We start from the raw sequence: 16,764 nt of genomic DNA, 5'->3' as shown, positions 1-16,764 counted from the left end.
CAGGTAGGAAAGAAAAATAGGCTGCAGGATGGAGGTATCCTTAAGGATGGGCAGAGAGTTAGGGATCGGGGAGTGGAGAAGATGGGGCAGTGAGCCAGATGGGGGCTGAAAGGAGACTTGCCTGTGGGAGAAGATTGGACGTGGAGAAGAAAGAGGATAAACAGAGTTCAGGAGGGAAGCATCCTGAGGCACATGTGGTATCGCATGGGCTGCCCCCTCCCAGGCCCACTTTCTGCTGTATCCAGGAGTTCTCTTATGTCACATCTAATCTCCTCTCCACCTACCTGCTGTGAGGCATAAAGGTAGTTGGTATATGAGGGTCAGTCAGATGTAAATCTGGAAAACTCAATTGATGGAGGAAATTAAAAAGGAAACTAAAACAAAGCTTGATGACAATTCAGGAAGTTAATTACATGACATGTGCAAATCTCAGTCCACACCCTAAGGTGTGTAGGAAACGTAGCTTCCTTTATTTTTTTAGCAACAACCTAATTTGTATTTTTGAACTCCATTCTAGTCCATGTTGGATTCCTGATCACTTCAGGAGTTTTTGCCCCATTTTCCCTGAGTCCGTGTCTAAGTTAGGTCGAGGATGCATCTGGTTATTGTGATGTCTGGTGTATTCATCTCCTAGGGCTGCCGTAACAACCCTCTAACTGGGTGGCATAAATAATAGATTTATTCTCCCAGTTCTGGAGGCTAGAAGTCCAAAATCAAGGTTTGGAAGGGTTGGCTCCTTCTGAGGGCTGTAAGGGAGAATCTGGTGGTTTACCGGCAATCTTTGGCATTCCTTAGAGTGTAGAATCATCACCCTGATCTCTGTCTTCATCTTCACATGGCGTTCTCCCTGGGGGTGTCTGTCTCCAGATTTCCCCTTTTTATAATAACACCATTCATACTAAATTAGGAGCTCACCCTCCTGTAGTGGTCCTATTTCCAAGTAAGGTCACAGTCTGATGCTCTGGAGGTTAGGACTTCAGCATATGAATTTTAGAAAGGACATAATTCAACCCACAACTTCTTACCATAGAGCATCTCTGCCTCACCCATTTCTTCTCTGGTCCCAGCCATGGTATGTGCAACTTGCCTGTTGCAGAAAAGATGTCCCTCCTGCTGGTCCACATGGTTCATCAGGGCCAGCCCCTCTCTGTTCCTTCTGCACCATGGTTTGTGGCACAGAAATACATTCATCTACCCACACTTGGCATTTGGGCCTGGGGCTCCTGGGGAGGTGGTCTGAGGCTCCATCTATCTGAGCATGCCATGCAGTCGTTTCCCTGAGCTCTAGCTGCCTCCCTGGTACTATGGGCAGGCAAACGAACAAAGGATCCCTCTCTTCTCAGATGTCATAAGCCTTAGAGAGGTTTTGCTGTTCCCTAACTTTGAGATCAAAACTCAGAACCCTCTGTGGAGCCACTAGCGTATGTAATCTCTCAAGGCTGCCTCCACTCCCAGGTGGGAGAGGTGTTGTCTGGGGTGTAGGAGGTGGGCAGGGAGGTATGAGCGATGCCTTTCCTCCTACTCCAGATGTTTCCTTGAACACATTTATGTAGACCAGGGGCTGGCAAGCTATGGCCCAGGGTCAAATCTGGCCCACCACTGGTTTTGTAAATAAAGTTTGATCGGCACATAGCCACACCCTTTTGTTTACACATTGTCTTGTGTTGGGTTTTGTCCAGCAGTGGCAGAATTGAGTAGTTGCAACAGAGACTGCGTGGCCCACAAAGCCAAAAAAATTGACTGTCTGGCCCTTTGCAGAGAAAGTTTGTGGATTCCTGGTATAGATTATTGTGACACAAAAGCCTAAAGACTTCTGCCACCTTCTGCTGTCATATCTCTTCCATAAGGCAGTCATCATAGGGTGGTCTTACTGTCTGAACACAAGAAATGGCAAAGAGAGGAAAGGAAATATTCAAAATGAAATGGTTAGTGTATCAAAAAATGTCACCTTGCTAACAGGTGTATATAGTTTGTGAAAAGTCATTGAGTGGAGCAGGTGTGATTTGTGCTGAATTTCAATAAAAAAGTGCCGGGGGAATGGTGAGGGGGGTGGGGACAATCTTACTCCATCGTGATGCTCTTGGCATCGTGGAAGTAAAGGACACCATTGAGGTTGCCCAGGTCAGAGTCCTAAAAGGACATCCAGGGCCTCGTGGAAGAGCTGGGTGGAGACAGCTTCAGCCAGCTGGGCCAGGGTCCTGCTGCTCCTCCTCAGTGCCCCTCTCATGTGCAGACATGGCCAGAGAACACAACTGGGTCTCCTGCACTGGTTAAAGCCCCAGCCTAAGCACAGAGCATCTAGGACCCAAGACCACAGCATGGAGCACGTGTGGTCTCACGCTTGCCTGGTAAGGGGTGCAAAACTGGGATCTGGCTGGTCTCTACCCGAAGCCCATGAACAAGTGAATTAATCATTCTTATTCTTTTCATTACAGAGTAAATGAGAGCTATTTATTTGCCCATCCTGAAACTTAGTGACCTCTGGAGTATAGCTAGGAGCCATTTAAAGGTCTTCATTTTGTAGGAGACAAAAAATCAAAAAACCCACACACACCAAAAATTCCCCTTGGGGTTTTCAGTGTTACAGATGGTCAAGTTTTAAGTTCAGATGAAAGACACAATTTGCGGATCTTGGTGAACTGATTGATCCTCACTGTATTCTAATTCCAGATGACCTTGATTTAGAGTTCTTGGATGCATTTTTCTGATGGCTCACTTAGCATGTCGTCATCGTGGGCCTGGGATTGCTGAGAGATGGTGTGTAAGAGGAGAGGGGGGTTGCTTTGGAAACTTCGCCTGCCCCTTCCCCCTCCAGAAAGAGAGGCCGAACCCGAGCACCCCTGCTATTTCCGCAGCCTGTCTGGTTGACGCAGACCACTCTCTTCCTTCTAGCCCGGGGCCTGGAGGCACGCACTGCCTGGGCGCCAGCGTGGAGCACGCGGTCTGTGAGAACTTGCCCTGCCCCAAGGGCCTGCCCAGCTTCCGTGACCAGCAGTGCCAGATGCATGACCGGCTGAGCAGCAAGAAGAAGGGCCTGCTGACAGCAGTGGTGGTTGACGGTAAAAGCATATGGCGCATTCTTTCAGAGTGGCCTCCCTACCCGCCTCCCCAACTCCCCAAGACCATAAACACCTCCTAGGAAAACCCACAGGGCATCCCCACCCCCACAATCCACCCAAGAGGACACTCCAGTCCTGCCCAGCTCAGCCGTGGACCCACAGGGAGTTGAACTTGGATGACCCAGCTCTGTGAGATTTCCCAAAAGCAGCTGTGAGGCAGGCAGTGGACCAGATCCCTCCTGCCTGCCCCCTACCCCCGTTCTGTTCACAGCCAGGCGGGTGCGCTGGCAGCCTGCCATCTAATACCCTGTGCTGCCGGGCCCAGGCCAGCGTTGAGGAGAGCGAGGCTCTGCAGGAGCAGGACAGCGGGTTTGTGTGTCTGCTGTTTCTCTTTCCAGTGGTGACGCTTTCTTGCATTTCTTTTCTTGGTTCATCTTGGGTTGGCTCTTACTCTTTGACGGGAGTGTTTGGGGAAAGTTTTTTTTTTTTTTTTTTAACTTAGGTAACATTAATTTATAACATTATGTAAATTTCATGTGTACAACACTATATTTTTCACTTGTGTATACACTACAGTGTGCTCCCCACCAGCAGTTAAGTTTCCATCCATCACCATACAGTTGACTCTCTTTACCCTCCCCCCACGCCCCCCTTCCCCTCTGGTAACCACTACCCTGTTTATTGTATCTATGCGTTTGTATTTGTTTTGTTCCAGGACAGTTTACAACTTGGGGAAGATGAAAATAAGCACAGGTCACATTTTCTTTCCCAGAGTTTTCTCCCAAATCAAGAGACTCTGCCCACTGGACATTACAAGCATTTCCAGTGGCTGATAAAATTCGAGGTGGGGTATCAGGTCTATAGGATTTGTTATGTTTGTTTATTGTCCGTAAGGATCTCCCAGGGCCTAGTTCAGGGTTTTTTATGCTTAAAATTCTGTTCATCTTCAGGAAAAAAGAGTGTGTTATAATGATGACAACATGGTCCCATTTATGGAACATACCATGTGCCAGGCTCAAGTTAGCTCTGCTTATATCATCTCATTAAATATGCAAAACCACCCATGCAGAAGGTGAGAGGTTACAGGTTACGTGACACGTCTAAGCTGCTGCATGAGGAGCAGGGAGGGAACTGAGCCCAGTTCCGGAGGAGCTGACTCAGAAGATAACCAGCTGGCTTCCAGTAAGACAGAAAGATTTCACGAGTGCTGAGTGAGGATGCTTCAATAAGAATTCAAGCAACTGGGCCTGATTTTTACACAGCCTCTGAAGTATTTTGCAGGAGGCAAAATACTTTGCAGGAGAATGAGGTTCCTGTGCCAGGACTTAGGTTTCTTCCCTGTGATCTGAAGAACCTCTGAAATATACACTCTGTTACAAGCTCAAGCGTGCATAACTATGCCAGGGGTAGGCCCAGGCAGCACAGGGAATAATGGCCTCAGATCCGCAGCTTTTAACCCAACAACCTGACCCATCACCTTCAAACTGACGTGGGACATTCTAAACCAGAGCAGAGAATACCTACCCACCCAGCCGTGGGCTCATTTTAAAGCATCGGGGAGATCCCCCAGACGTTTTCCTTTTTTACAAAGACCACCACCTTTGGGAGCTGTGTGATTATAGCCACCCTGTCGCCTAACCAGCAGATTTCCAGGGAGGTGGAGCCTTCACACCCTCGGCTTTCCCTGCAGACGAGGGAGAGAGGAGACCCGTGCTCCCAAACAGGGGACAGGCAGCTGGAGGCTGGGGCTCACAAAAGAGCCTTGTGGCTCTGCCTGGGCATTCGTCTGATGCAGGAAGACATTTGAGGCTTCTAGACGTCCCAGGCGCACTCGGACCCCTAATCGGAAGGAAGATAGTGCTGGCAGGGGCTGCCGTGTTTGCAGCGCAGTGGCAGGTTTTGATGAGAAGCAGCTTCATTTCCAAACCTTCAACCATCCCCAGACTACCAGATAAGGATGGTTTAGGTCCCCTGTCTGTCCTCTCCCACGTCTTGGGAGCAAGAAGAGGTCAGGTCTAAGACAGACTCACCCACTCTCATTTCCTCTCTGCCATGTGCAAGGCCTTGTTATTCTTTCCTTGGTCTCTTGCTCCAGTTTTCAGTTTTCCTGCCTCATTTATTCAATGCAGAAATCCCACTGAAATGTCTGTTTTTCCACAGATTTCTCCAAGTCCAGATTAAACTTTTATTTTACTTCTAACCACTTTTGGATCACTGAGCTCCTTGGTTCCTTATCATTACAGTGGCTGAGGCTGATGTCTGCCCAGATCCCCCTTACAGGAAGCCTCCAAGTACAGCTATTTGGGGAAGCTCATTGGGTTCAGAATGTGTTTTTACCCACTCGCTTTTTGTTTCTGCCAAAGCAATAAATAATTATAGCCAGAGTGCTACCACCTTTGATCTGAAAAGTGGAACCCTACTTGATAAGGACAGTAAACCCTCTGCCTTTGAAGGAGAGACCCCAAGTACAGGGCTTTGCAAGGGTAGCTTGACACATCCCCCTCTGGGGTGGAATTGTCATGACTTCTTGCATATTTGGTTTCATTTCCTTCTCAAATATAAACAGAAGCCAGCGGGGGTTTTTTTTGTTTTTTTTTTTAAGGAGCGTTTCATGAGGATAAAAACAAAATAATAAATGGCCAATTCAGAAGGTAGGGGGAGAATAGAGATTATAAGTGTTCCTGTCACAACTCGGTTTATAAAAGGCACAAATCTAGCTCAGCCATGAGAGGAACGATTCCTGTGGTTGGGCTCTGGGCTCTTCTGAAGCCCATTATGACTGCCCTATTCATAGCGTTGCTATCGCTGTGGAATTCTTTGGCGAGTGACGCACAGTTCAAGAAAGGGGAAGCTATATTTTTTTCTTTTTTCTCTTATTGAAAAAAAAAAAAAAAAAGGGAATTCTTGCAGAGGTAGATTTTCCAAGGGAGGGCTCAGGACCACAAATTCATACCACCTCCAAAAGAAGACAAAGACTTTCCTTAGAAAATATTTCTAAGTGGAAAAGCCTTTAGACAGAAACCCATTGAGATGGCCTGTTGCCAAACCCACCCCCTTTCTGCTTTCCCTGTGGAATCTCATTTAAGTGGAAGCCTTCAAGAGTTTAGTCCTCCCCGCCCAGGCCAGCAGGCCACGTGCCCATGGAAGTGTCAGAGGCCTTGGCGAAGGCCGTGTCTGGAAGTGGAGGTGCTTTCCCAGCTCCCTCTCCCAGCTGCCTCTCCCCGACATGGTGGAACTCCCTCTGGGTCTGAGCCTCCCAGGGGATGGAGGGTCTGATGGTCAGGGCTCTCTGACTCCAGCTTGACCACTCCGGCTAGAGCTGCTTAATGTAAAAGAGAGTGGTTGCGAAGATGCAGGTTATCTCACAGGTCCCCAGGGCCGGGATGAAGGTCTGGGGCCAGGGCCTCTGAAGATGTCAGGACCTTCTCTCCGTGTTCACCACAGCCTGCGTTTGTGACCCATTTCTTCCTGCCCCCGCTACAGACTGGCTTTCTTCTCACAACTTGTCCACGTACAGGCTGATGGGCAGCCCACTGCACCTTTTATAAAGTCTTCATCCTGTATTCAAATCCTTTGGGGCCAGATGTGGTTGGGAGTTCAGAGCATTTTAGGTGTTAGAAAAATAACAACATGCATCAACCATATATTATTTAATGTCCCAGTGGGGTCCTAGGAAGCACCCCGCAGTCAGACACACAGACATCTCTACCAGGTAACCCATGAACAGTCTCTAAGTGGGGTACTGAGTACTACCAACAGTCTCATGTCAGTCAAGGCTAATTTTGCTGCCTAATGTGTCTGCCAAATATGTTTTTTAAAAAAATGCTTGCAGTTTTCAGAGCTTTTGGATATCTGAATTGTGGATGAGGGAGTGTAGACTTCTTAGAGATCCATCAACCATGAGCAGACAGAACCTCTCTATCTAATTTCAGTGCTGATTTCCCAGGAGAGAGACTCTGATTGGTCCAGCTGTGGTCAGGTGGCCATTCTTGGTCCAATCAACTGAGGCCCCCTGAGGCCTGCCTATGAGGTTGTGGTGGAGAGAAAGACTCTGATTGGCCCAGCTACAGTCATGTGGCCACTGCTGGTCCAATCAGCTGAGGCCTGGCTATGGGGTCATGGTGAGCAGCTTTGGGGGTAGGGAGCTGAGCAGCCTCCTCAGCGTGTATACCCCACAGAGGGCCAGGCAGGGCTGGGGTGAGCACCTGTGATGGCCTCAAAATTAGTGTCTCCACCGTAGTAAGACTTTGTAAACCACTGGCAGAGAAAGAACAAGAGCACTAAGAGCCACAAGTATCGTCTGCATCATCCTCGTCCTGGAGCACAGGGGGGAGCCCTCCAAGCCCCCACCAAGCAGATGTGGTGGTGTGGCTCTTAAGACCCCAAGCCCATCTCACATGCCCTGTCTGTGGCTTCCCCATCCAAGTGTAAGTCCTGACGACAAGTGAACCAGTGAGAAGCTGGGACCCACCCCAAACAGTCAGGCTCAATCCGAATTTAATCTCAGCACACATCAGCCAGGCAAGAGGGATGTTCCAAGCTTCTTTCCTTAGAGTGTGTTGTTGTATAACTTTTAAGAAGATTTGACCTCCTTCTGTACAACTGTGGATGTAGGAGTGTTGACACTGCCCAAAGCTGAAATCCAACACCTCATGTCATTTATAAGGAGATTAATTGCACACCGAGGGCAGCTTGCAGGGGAATATTCAGAGAATTTCGAGAGGTTCTGAGCTGCCTCGAGTTTTATAAAGTTTATCCTGAGTCTCTTTGAGACATAGTGCTACACCTTCCTAGAGGTGTGAGGTGCCCTGAATTCTGAGCAGATTCCTCAGAAAAGGAGATGGACAAATGGAGAGAGTTCCAGCTGAGCAGAGGAAGGAAGTATTACCTCTGGACTCTGTTGTGGGGCCTGGGGCTCCCAGACTACCGTAGCCACGGGGGACGGTGTCTGCAGGTGGGAGAGTGGAATACAGGTGGAGTTGAGTGTACCCTCTTGCCTGGGGTCATGGTCAGAATCCCTCCATCTGAGGTTGGGACCACCTGCTTTGCAGAGTCTCTACTTCCCTGATGTTCACACCAAAGAGCCGAGAAAGGGATCTTCATCCCTTTTAAGTCTGGTCTTTCTAACTTACCTCAAAAGAGCCTCTACTTTTCTACCCAAATCCCATTTTCATCTCTGCCTAAATCAGAGTATACACTCAGAAACGTTCATAAAACTGGTGGTTTGTTTTCAGCAGCACCATTTTGCCCTCTTGGTATCTTTGACCCCCAGAGTTCTCCATTCAGAAAGAAAACGGTGATGGTGGAAAGAAACCAGGATGGGGTGAAGAGGCCAGGGTCTGGCTCTGCCAACTGAGGGACTCTGGGCAGCCATGCACGTTCTCTGAGCCTGTGTGCTTGTCTGTAAGATAGAATGATGACAGCACCCACCTGAAATGCATAGACACTACTTAGCATGCTGCATGGCACCATCATCATTACTACTGCTACTGAACGAATCTCCTCAAAGCCCAGTGACTCCAGATACTGAGGCAGTACTTCAGTTTAAATGTAATCCATAGTTTTGAAACCTCTTTGTCCAAGGGATCCATCCTTACAGTGAAACACTAGAGGAAGCCCAGTATGTGGACAAGGTATAGCCATCCATTCAAGATGGGGGCTGTGTGCTGCCTCTGTCTCAGTGGCTCTCTGAGATGCTCAAAGGAAACCTCAGGGTCCCAAAGAGCACCTCCAAAATCTTGTCAAGTTAGCCTCCCAGAACCTGATCTCTGTTTACATTTCAGTCTCCCATAGTTCTCCTTTCACTGGCTACCATCTTGGGTTATTCCATCTAAATGGAGGGACAACTGCCCCCAGCTTGCCAGCTGGAGAAATGGATCATTCCTTCTAGTATGCCCTGTCCTCTGACAGCTCAGATCAGACCCATGAGGCTTTTCACAGTCTGCCTCATCGGGGATTTGCTGTGTACTTGTCTACAAGACCACCAGGGCCTTGAAAGGCATGCATGACTCATCTTTCTTTCCCAAGCAGTGCCAAAAGGGTGTCTTGTGTGAGAGAGGGGCTCCATCCATGTTTGTTAAATGAATAAATGAATCATTGTTACTTTGCTTACCTGGGAGTCTACCCTTCACAGCAGATTTTTCCCCCCACAGCTAACTGGAACAGCCAAGTTGAACATCTCCACTGTGCCCCTGTAGCTTCTTTCTAGTGTTCTAAGACAAGACTTATTTTGTTGATCATGTTGATCAGCAGCACTCCATGGGAGAGGAGCTCTATGGAAAGCTGTTGAACACAGTGGCAGTTTAGTGAATGTCACCCAATCACAAAAGCTCCAGAACCTGGATAAGACAACATGTCTGCTCTGACAAGAACTCTCCAGCTAGGATGCCAAGGTCTACTGAGGCCAAGTCAGCTCCAGAAGCCTTTTTTTTTACCCCTGCCCTTGCTCACCTGAGACCACCAGAAGGACCCACTGGGGAAGGTTCATGGTGGAGACAAAGGGCCTGGCAGAGACAGCACAAAGATGTTGGTGTATCTCTCTCTGGAAGTTCCTTTGCAAAATAATTATATAAACCACATTAGAATTAGGTGACTGAGAGAAAGAGAGAAAAGGTGCATTTATCTTTCTCAATTGTGTACAAAAGAACAAAATCCATTCATTTATTAAAAAATAAATAATCCTGAAGCTTTCCCACTAAGATCAATTACAAGACAAGGAAGTCCCCTTTCACCACTACTTTTTCAACATCATACTGGAAGACCTAGTTAATGCAATAAGACAAGAAAAGGAAATAAGAGTTACAGTAAGTCTCCTACATACAAACAAATTCAGTTCTGAGAGTGCGTTCATAAGTCCAATTTGTTTGTAAGTCCAACAGAGTTAGCCTAGGTACCCAACTAACACAATCGGCTATTTAGTACTGTACTGAAATAAGTTTATAATACATTCGCATCTTTGAAAGTTCGCAACTTAAAGGTTCATGTGTAGGGGACTTACTATATACAGATTGGGAAGAAAGAAAACTATCTTTATTTGCAGATGACATAATCATCTATGTAGAAAATCCAAAAGAATCAACAGAAAAAACCTCCTGGAACTAGTAAGGGATTATAGCAAGGTTTCAGGATATAAGGTACATGTACGAAAGTCAGTCGCTTCCCTATATAAGAACAATGAGCAAGTGGAGTTTGAAATTAAAAACACAATGCCAGGGACTTCCCTGGCAGTCCAGAGGTTAAGACTCTGCACTTCCACTACAGAGGCCTGGTCGGGGAACTAAGATCCTGTATGCCGTGCCGTGCAGCCAAAAAATAAAAATAAAAGGAACACTGCTGAAATTCTTAAAACAAAAACAAAAACACAATGCCATTTACATTAGCACCCCCAAAATGAAATAATTAGGTATAAGTCCAACAAAATATGTATAAGATCTATATGAGGAAAACTACAAAACTCTGATGAATGAAATAAAACAATTACAAAAAGGGGGAAATATTCCATATCAATGGAAAGATATCAAGATGCCAATTCTTTCCAATTTGATCTAGAGATTCAGGGCAATCCCGATGAAAATTCCAGTAAGTTATTTTGGGTATATCAACAAACTGACTCTAAAGTGTATATAGAAAGATGAAAATATTTACCAAGTCCTTCTGTGAGCCAGGTCCTGGGACTGACCTGGGGACAAAAGATGAAAGTCCAGTTCCTTGTCCTCCAAGGGCTCCCATTTCCATCAGTTCTTCAATCTAAAGGGAATTACAATCCATCCCCTTCAAACTCCTGTAGCAACAGGACCCGCCTTATAAGAAATCCTCTTGTATATGGGAGTTGCTCAAACAATTATAGGACAGTAGGATTTGAGGGCTTTAATGGAGGTGTGTGCAAAGTGCAGATAGAGAGTCCAAGTCAGAGGTGGCATGAGAAGAGAGAGCTCTGGAGTGGAAGTTTCTGGGGTGCCAGGAATCTTCCAGAAAGCTAAGTGCAGGGAGAGATTTCCAGGCAGAGGGAACAATCTAGGCAAAGGCGTGAGATCTTGGCATGTTCTGGGAGCTCACTTCGTTCCAGCAGCAGCAGAAACCAGGGTTTCCATCCTGCCTGGGGACATGGCTCTTACAAGTTGTCCTAGAGGCTTCTGTGTCCCCTTTCTGTTCCTTATTCCTGCTCCGTTTCTTCCAGGGCCTTCTTACCACATACCACAGCGCTGCAGCTTTTATCCAGCGGCTGGGGAGCACTAAAGCTTTAGCAAAAGCCACTGCCGTGGAGACGCCCCTGGGCCTGCTCCCCTCACTGGGAGGCCTTCTTGTTCGCCTCCTCCCCCTTTCCCACCCCAGGCTCACCCTTGATACATAGTCACCTTGCTTAGAGGTTAGCACACGACAAAATGTTTGTTCTGCCTGGTATTTTTAATACCTTAAGGAAAAAGAAATACTGTATCTTTGCAAAGGATAAAGAGAACAAGGTACAGAAAAGCCCACAGTGCTCTCACCTCTGTGTCATTCACCTGATTTCTCCATCTTCTGTTTCACGCGTTCCAAGGGCTGGGTGCAACGTGTGCCATGTACCTGTGACCTTGATCCCATGCCGACTTCTCATCTCTTGGGCTGGCCTGTCGCCCACATGCATCTGCACCCTGCATGGCCCCCAAACCCCATCCCACGTCAACGTCCACCCCTTTCCCTCCTTAGATAAGCCGTGTGAACTCTACTGCTCGCCCCTCGGGAAGGAGTCCCCGCTGCTGGTGGCCGACAGGGTCCTGGACGGCACGCCTTGCGGGCCCTACGAGACCGACCTCTGTGTGCACGGCAGGTGCCAGGTGACGTGTTTTCCTTGTGTCCTTGGCAGGGCTTTGGAGGGGAGGCTCCCTCCAGAGGGGCTCAGGGTGGCGGGGGCCTGGGTGAGGAATTACATCGGTGGTGCTGCCACCTGCAGCCTGGCACCCCTCCCTCCCTCAGCAGTGACTGAGCATGAGGCCCAAGTGCAGGCCAACTAAGAGATGAGGTGCTGAAAGAGTAGTGGCAACATGGGTCATCTCAAAAAACTTGGAGTAACTTTAGACATCATGACAAAGGGAAGAGCAGATAGACTAGTAGGTGGGACTGGAAGATGTGTATGAACATATGTTTCTGGACAAGCTGTGCTTGTTTAGCTATAAAAGATACAGTAAAACTGAGCATATGCCTTCACAGGTGGTACCTGGGTATGTGACTATGGTTGGCTTTTGGGACTGCTCCACCCGCTGGAATATAATCCCCAAACCCATCCTGATGTTGGATGTCTGTGATTCATTAGCATGATGAAAGATGTCATTTAAGAAGACAAAAAGAGAAAGGAGGGAGGGAGGGTGTCCGACCATTTCAACCCTAGTGGATTTTTTTCCCTGCAAAGTCCAAACTAGTCTAAGACTAGGATTTTTCAGGGAAAAACTTGACAGTATCCAGACTCCTTTGGCACTGCCTGGCTTTGTTATCAAATACAAATATGTAGGGGTGATAGACACTTGGTGCCCGAGAGTCTTGGCCAGGCATCCTCCCAGGGAAGGAGGGGCGACAGGCCCTCAGGGCTGCTGCATTGTAGCAAAGAATGGGCAGAGCCTCTGGCGGAGATGTGGACAATGATCTTATCATTATCATTGAAAGAAAAATGGCTGATGGTTCTGATTCTTTGGTAAACCTGCTAGCAAGCCAAGTGCAAGATCTGTTTCTGTCCTAAATTATACACTTGCATGGGCCATGGTGCAGCCCAATGACGTATGTTCCTTTAGCAAACATTTCCCTAGTTAAAAGCACTTGTATTCTTTAGAGCAGCACCAGCTGAGCCACCTCCAGCCTCTCACCGGCATCTTCTGCAGTGTTCTTATCAATGTGGAAACATTTCTAAGAATCCTGAAATTTTCTGGCCAGTGCGGTCCACGTTAAGTGGCCAGACATGATTTCAGCTCTAAGTGATCAGTGCCAGTGTGCCCCTTCTGTGACATTAGTTCTAACTGCAGCCTTTTCAATTAGGGAATCTCCCCCATACCATGACAGTGAAACTCTCAGTCCTTTAGTGAGTACAGCAGGGTTTTTGAGATGCCACTCAAGGTATTTCAATAGCCTTAAGTGTGCAGTCATCAGGGCACCATCGAGCCAGAGCCTGCCCTGCACTTGGGTGTGACACGAATGACATGTGTACACTCGCCTTCCCATTCCCACCCCCATCCCATTCCACCCCCCAGTCCATTTCAAATGCCTCTACCACCATCTTCATCATTGCATATACTCACCCTGCACTGAGACGTAGTGCTAACCAAGCACGACCCCTCAAGGCAGGGGGCACTGGAGCACGGAGGTGCAGATGGTGGCCCCTTTCACAGTGCTCTACCGCGGGTGGGGTTTATGCTCCTTAGAGCCTCACCCTGACAATGGGGAGACCTCTGCCTGCCAGTTCTTGGAAGTACCGTCTCCTCTACCTGGAAGCATCCCAGTGACCCACTGCCTCCAGGCCATCCACCAGTCCTAGCAGAAGGACCGCTGTCCTGGGAGATGGCAGCACACCTACCAGCAAGCACCTCATGAGAGAAACAACTTGCTTTCTGAAGGAAGTTAAAAATCCCATCTGTAATTTTTCTAGTAGTGCTCATTCTTCAGAGAGAATCTATGAAGGTTAACTTTAGCCCAAGGTTAACTCAATTCTCACAAAAATCCAAATTAGTAAAGTCAGAGCTAATGAAGTTTTATAATAACATTGAGCATATTTAAATAAGACTATAAGAAATTAAGTACGAATACAGTATTTATGCCTAGTTACAGTGATTGCCAAAGTGGAAAGTTCTGGATTTCTGTGGTCCTTGTGAATGAGTAAGGCAAAGAATATTGGTTAAAGAGAAGAAGAGTAATAGTAATAAAAAGATATCTCAGGGGTTTTGTGAGCAGAGGGTCTGTACCTATTCATCAATGTCGTTATCTAATTATAGTGGATAAAAGGTAGAAATCATCCATGTTTTATGTAAGACAGCACTTCCAGAAATGTTGCCATGGTTTACTTGCTAGCTTTTCCCACTGTTCCCTTCAGCTATAAATTTTGCTATTTTGGGGTAGCAGAAGGAGTTCTGGGAAATTCTGAGAAACATGGTGACTAGTTGGTGGGGAATGGCAGGGACGAGAGGCTCCAAAATGGCATTTTGAGAAGATTCCACTAAGCTCCACATAGCAGGCTGATTCAAACCATAACATGAAACACGGAAATACCATTTTACTCTGTTTTATGAGGACTGAGTTAAGTTTCATTTCAGTGAGTCACAAATTACTTAACATGCTGAAATGAAACTTAACAGTGCTCATAAAAGTGGGAGTGAGTTGGGGGAAGAAACACAAACATTGTCTATTTTTCAGCAAGTCCCTATAAATCAGGAGTCCCATCATTAATGATTCCTACTGTTGGCCTCCAGAAGCAAGGAAATCAAGTTAATACGCCTCTAATGTGCAACTTGCCTCAAAGCTGCTGACCGGCAGTGGGTGAGTCAAATGGATGGACATGTCTGCATGGACCTGGGACCAGATATGCTTGGCTTTTCTTTAAGGCCTCATCAGCTAACGTACACTTGCAGCCAATGTACTCCGATTACAGTCACATTTCCTTGGGACCCTAACTTGTGTACATATCCCTGGCTTGATGAACACCAAAACAAAACACCTTCAGGGCGTATAAGCTTATTCAGTGGAGGGATTGTGTCTGATTGTCTGTGTTCTCCAAGGGGCTGACTTAAAGGACAGACAGCCTCTGATTGCATTTTGCAAAGAAAAAAAGAGTGGGTGGGTCACCTGCTCTTAGGACTTCAGCGATTCTGGAATCTGGAGCTTATTTCAATGGACCATTTTCATTGCCCAGAATTTATTGGCCTCTTATTTTGTGGTCTATTAGGCAAGTGGAATTACTGTTAGAATCTAGGAGAATTATAAGAGGCTCTGGCCTCAGAGTCCCCCTGTGTAAAAAGGGGTAACAAGCATGCAGGAATCTGTACTGGGTGTTTCTGCATGCATGGGCCTTTCAACAGTGCTGAAACTTTATCCACAGCAGTGCTTAAAACTCTGAAGTCATTCCCTGTATCCCTTTTATCTGATTAACCTCCCATAGCAACTTCTGGATTAAGCCAGCAGACTGAGCCACATGTTCACCCCTCTTCCATCCCAGGACTCCACTAATCCAGTGGTTAAGGCAGCATAGCACAAACCATGGTGGTGAAGAGAAGCAGAGGCCACCCTTTGACAAGAGGGCAGAAGTGGATGGAAGTTTCACTGAAGAAACAGAGGCCAGAACTGGAACAGATGGAGAGTCACAACCAAAAAGAAAGCAAGATGCTTGAGGAAGTCTAGGACTTGGGAATGGAGGGTGGGAGGGAGGAGTTGGCTGAAAATAATGAGTTACCATTGCTGACCATGCCCAGCCTGGCACTGGGAGCTTGACGGGCTGTTAGGGAATTATCTTCAGGCTCTTTTCCGAAGTTGTGTGATAAGCTGTTCAGGGACAGCTGAAGCAGGGGAGGGGCCCCAGTACTCTAGCATAGCGCCCACCCTCTGGGACTGGGGGCAGAGCCCAGCTTCCCTCCCACCAGTCCCGAATGGAAGACTGCCACCCTCGCATCTGGAGTTCCATCAGTTGGCCCTTCTGTGCCTCATTCTCAAATACGAGTGGTCAACCAGAGATCATCAGCTCTCTGAAGAAAACCAGCAGCAGGAATGAGAAAGACCAAGAAAAACAAACAGGAAAACTGACCCTGGCAGAAAATTGAGATAATTACTGAATTCCGTATGCAGCCAAATGATCAACCAAGCATGCAGGCAAAATAAAGTAATTTTGAGACATGGAAGAACTCAGAAATTTTATTTTCCATGCATCCATTCTGAAGAAATGACATGTAGTTTAGCAAGACAAGGGTGAAGTCCAGAATGAGGAAGACGAGCCCAGCAGGACTTGGTGGAGCTGACCCAGGAGCCCAGATGATGCTGGGATGGGGGCTGCATCGCTGGCTGAAAGTAGCAATTAAATTTAAAACAAGAAGTCAGTGGTGTCCCTCTAACAGCAGAGAGAGAGTGAGGCAATAGTTGGAAGATAGCTATTAAGTTGAAGAAAGGAAGTGCTTCTCCTCTCAGCCAGAAAAATAAACACAAACAAGACCATCGAAACCTGTGTGAGGAAGTCCCAGTTCAAAAATGAGAAAGTTAAACTGCACTGTTGTGAGAGGGGTGACTCTGCTGTCAGGCTCAGGGTGCAGAGGGCCTGGCTTGAAAACCAAAGTCTCCTATTCCCAGTTTGGCCCAGGGCCCAGCTTGATGAGAGGTCAGCATTTTTATGTGTTTATTGAACACGTATTCTGTGCTCAGCACCATGCTGGCCACTGTGTTTGGGTTGAGGACAAGAGTACAGAGGATTGTAAGACACTGTCCTCCACATGCTTATGGTGTGTCTGTCGGGAAGATGAGACTGACTCATGTGAAACCCTAACAACCACAGGTGAAGATGTGATCAAGAGCCAGTGAGAGACTGGGTTTAGACAGAGCAGAAAGAACATTCCATGTGCTGGATGCTGAAAGGTGCACTGGGCATGCAGTGCTCAGCAGGACCAAGAGGGTTCCTGTCCCCATGCACCGTACAGACAAGAAACATATAAACTCACAGACCTGGTCATTCCTGGGGCTGACCCGTGTGAGGACGAAACGGTGTCATAGA

The 16,764-nt window shown here is 47.3% G+C and overlaps 1 protein-coding gene across 10 annotated transcripts in view; it reads left to right on the top strand.

The window, feature by feature from the left end:
• ADAMTS17 (ADAM metallopeptidase with thrombospondin type 1 motif 17) overlaps window positions 1–16,764 on the top strand; it is a 372,624-nt gene that overhangs the window by 241,509 nt on the left and 114,351 nt on the right. For all 10 annotated transcript variants that reach the window (XR_009007372.1, XR_009007376.1, XR_009007375.1 and 7 more), the window contains 2 exons: window positions 2,893–3,059; window positions 11,745–11,872. Coding sequence is in view for 3 of the 10 variants with exons in the window: in XM_057542046.1 (XP_057398029.1) it covers window positions 2,893–3,059; window positions 11,745–11,872 (295 nt within the window). In the remaining 7 variants the exon portion in view is untranslated. The remainder of the gene's footprint in view (window positions 1–2,892; window positions 3,060–11,744; window positions 11,873–16,764) is intronic.

This window comes from Balaenoptera acutorostrata, chromosome 3 (genome assembly GCF_949987535.1).
Source record: "Balaenoptera acutorostrata chromosome 3, mBalAcu1.1, whole genome shotgun sequence".
Lineage (NCBI taxonomy): Eukaryota > Metazoa > Chordata > Mammalia > Artiodactyla > Balaenopteridae > Balaenoptera > Balaenoptera acutorostrata.
This window is presented reverse-complemented; position numbering and strand designations above follow the sequence as displayed.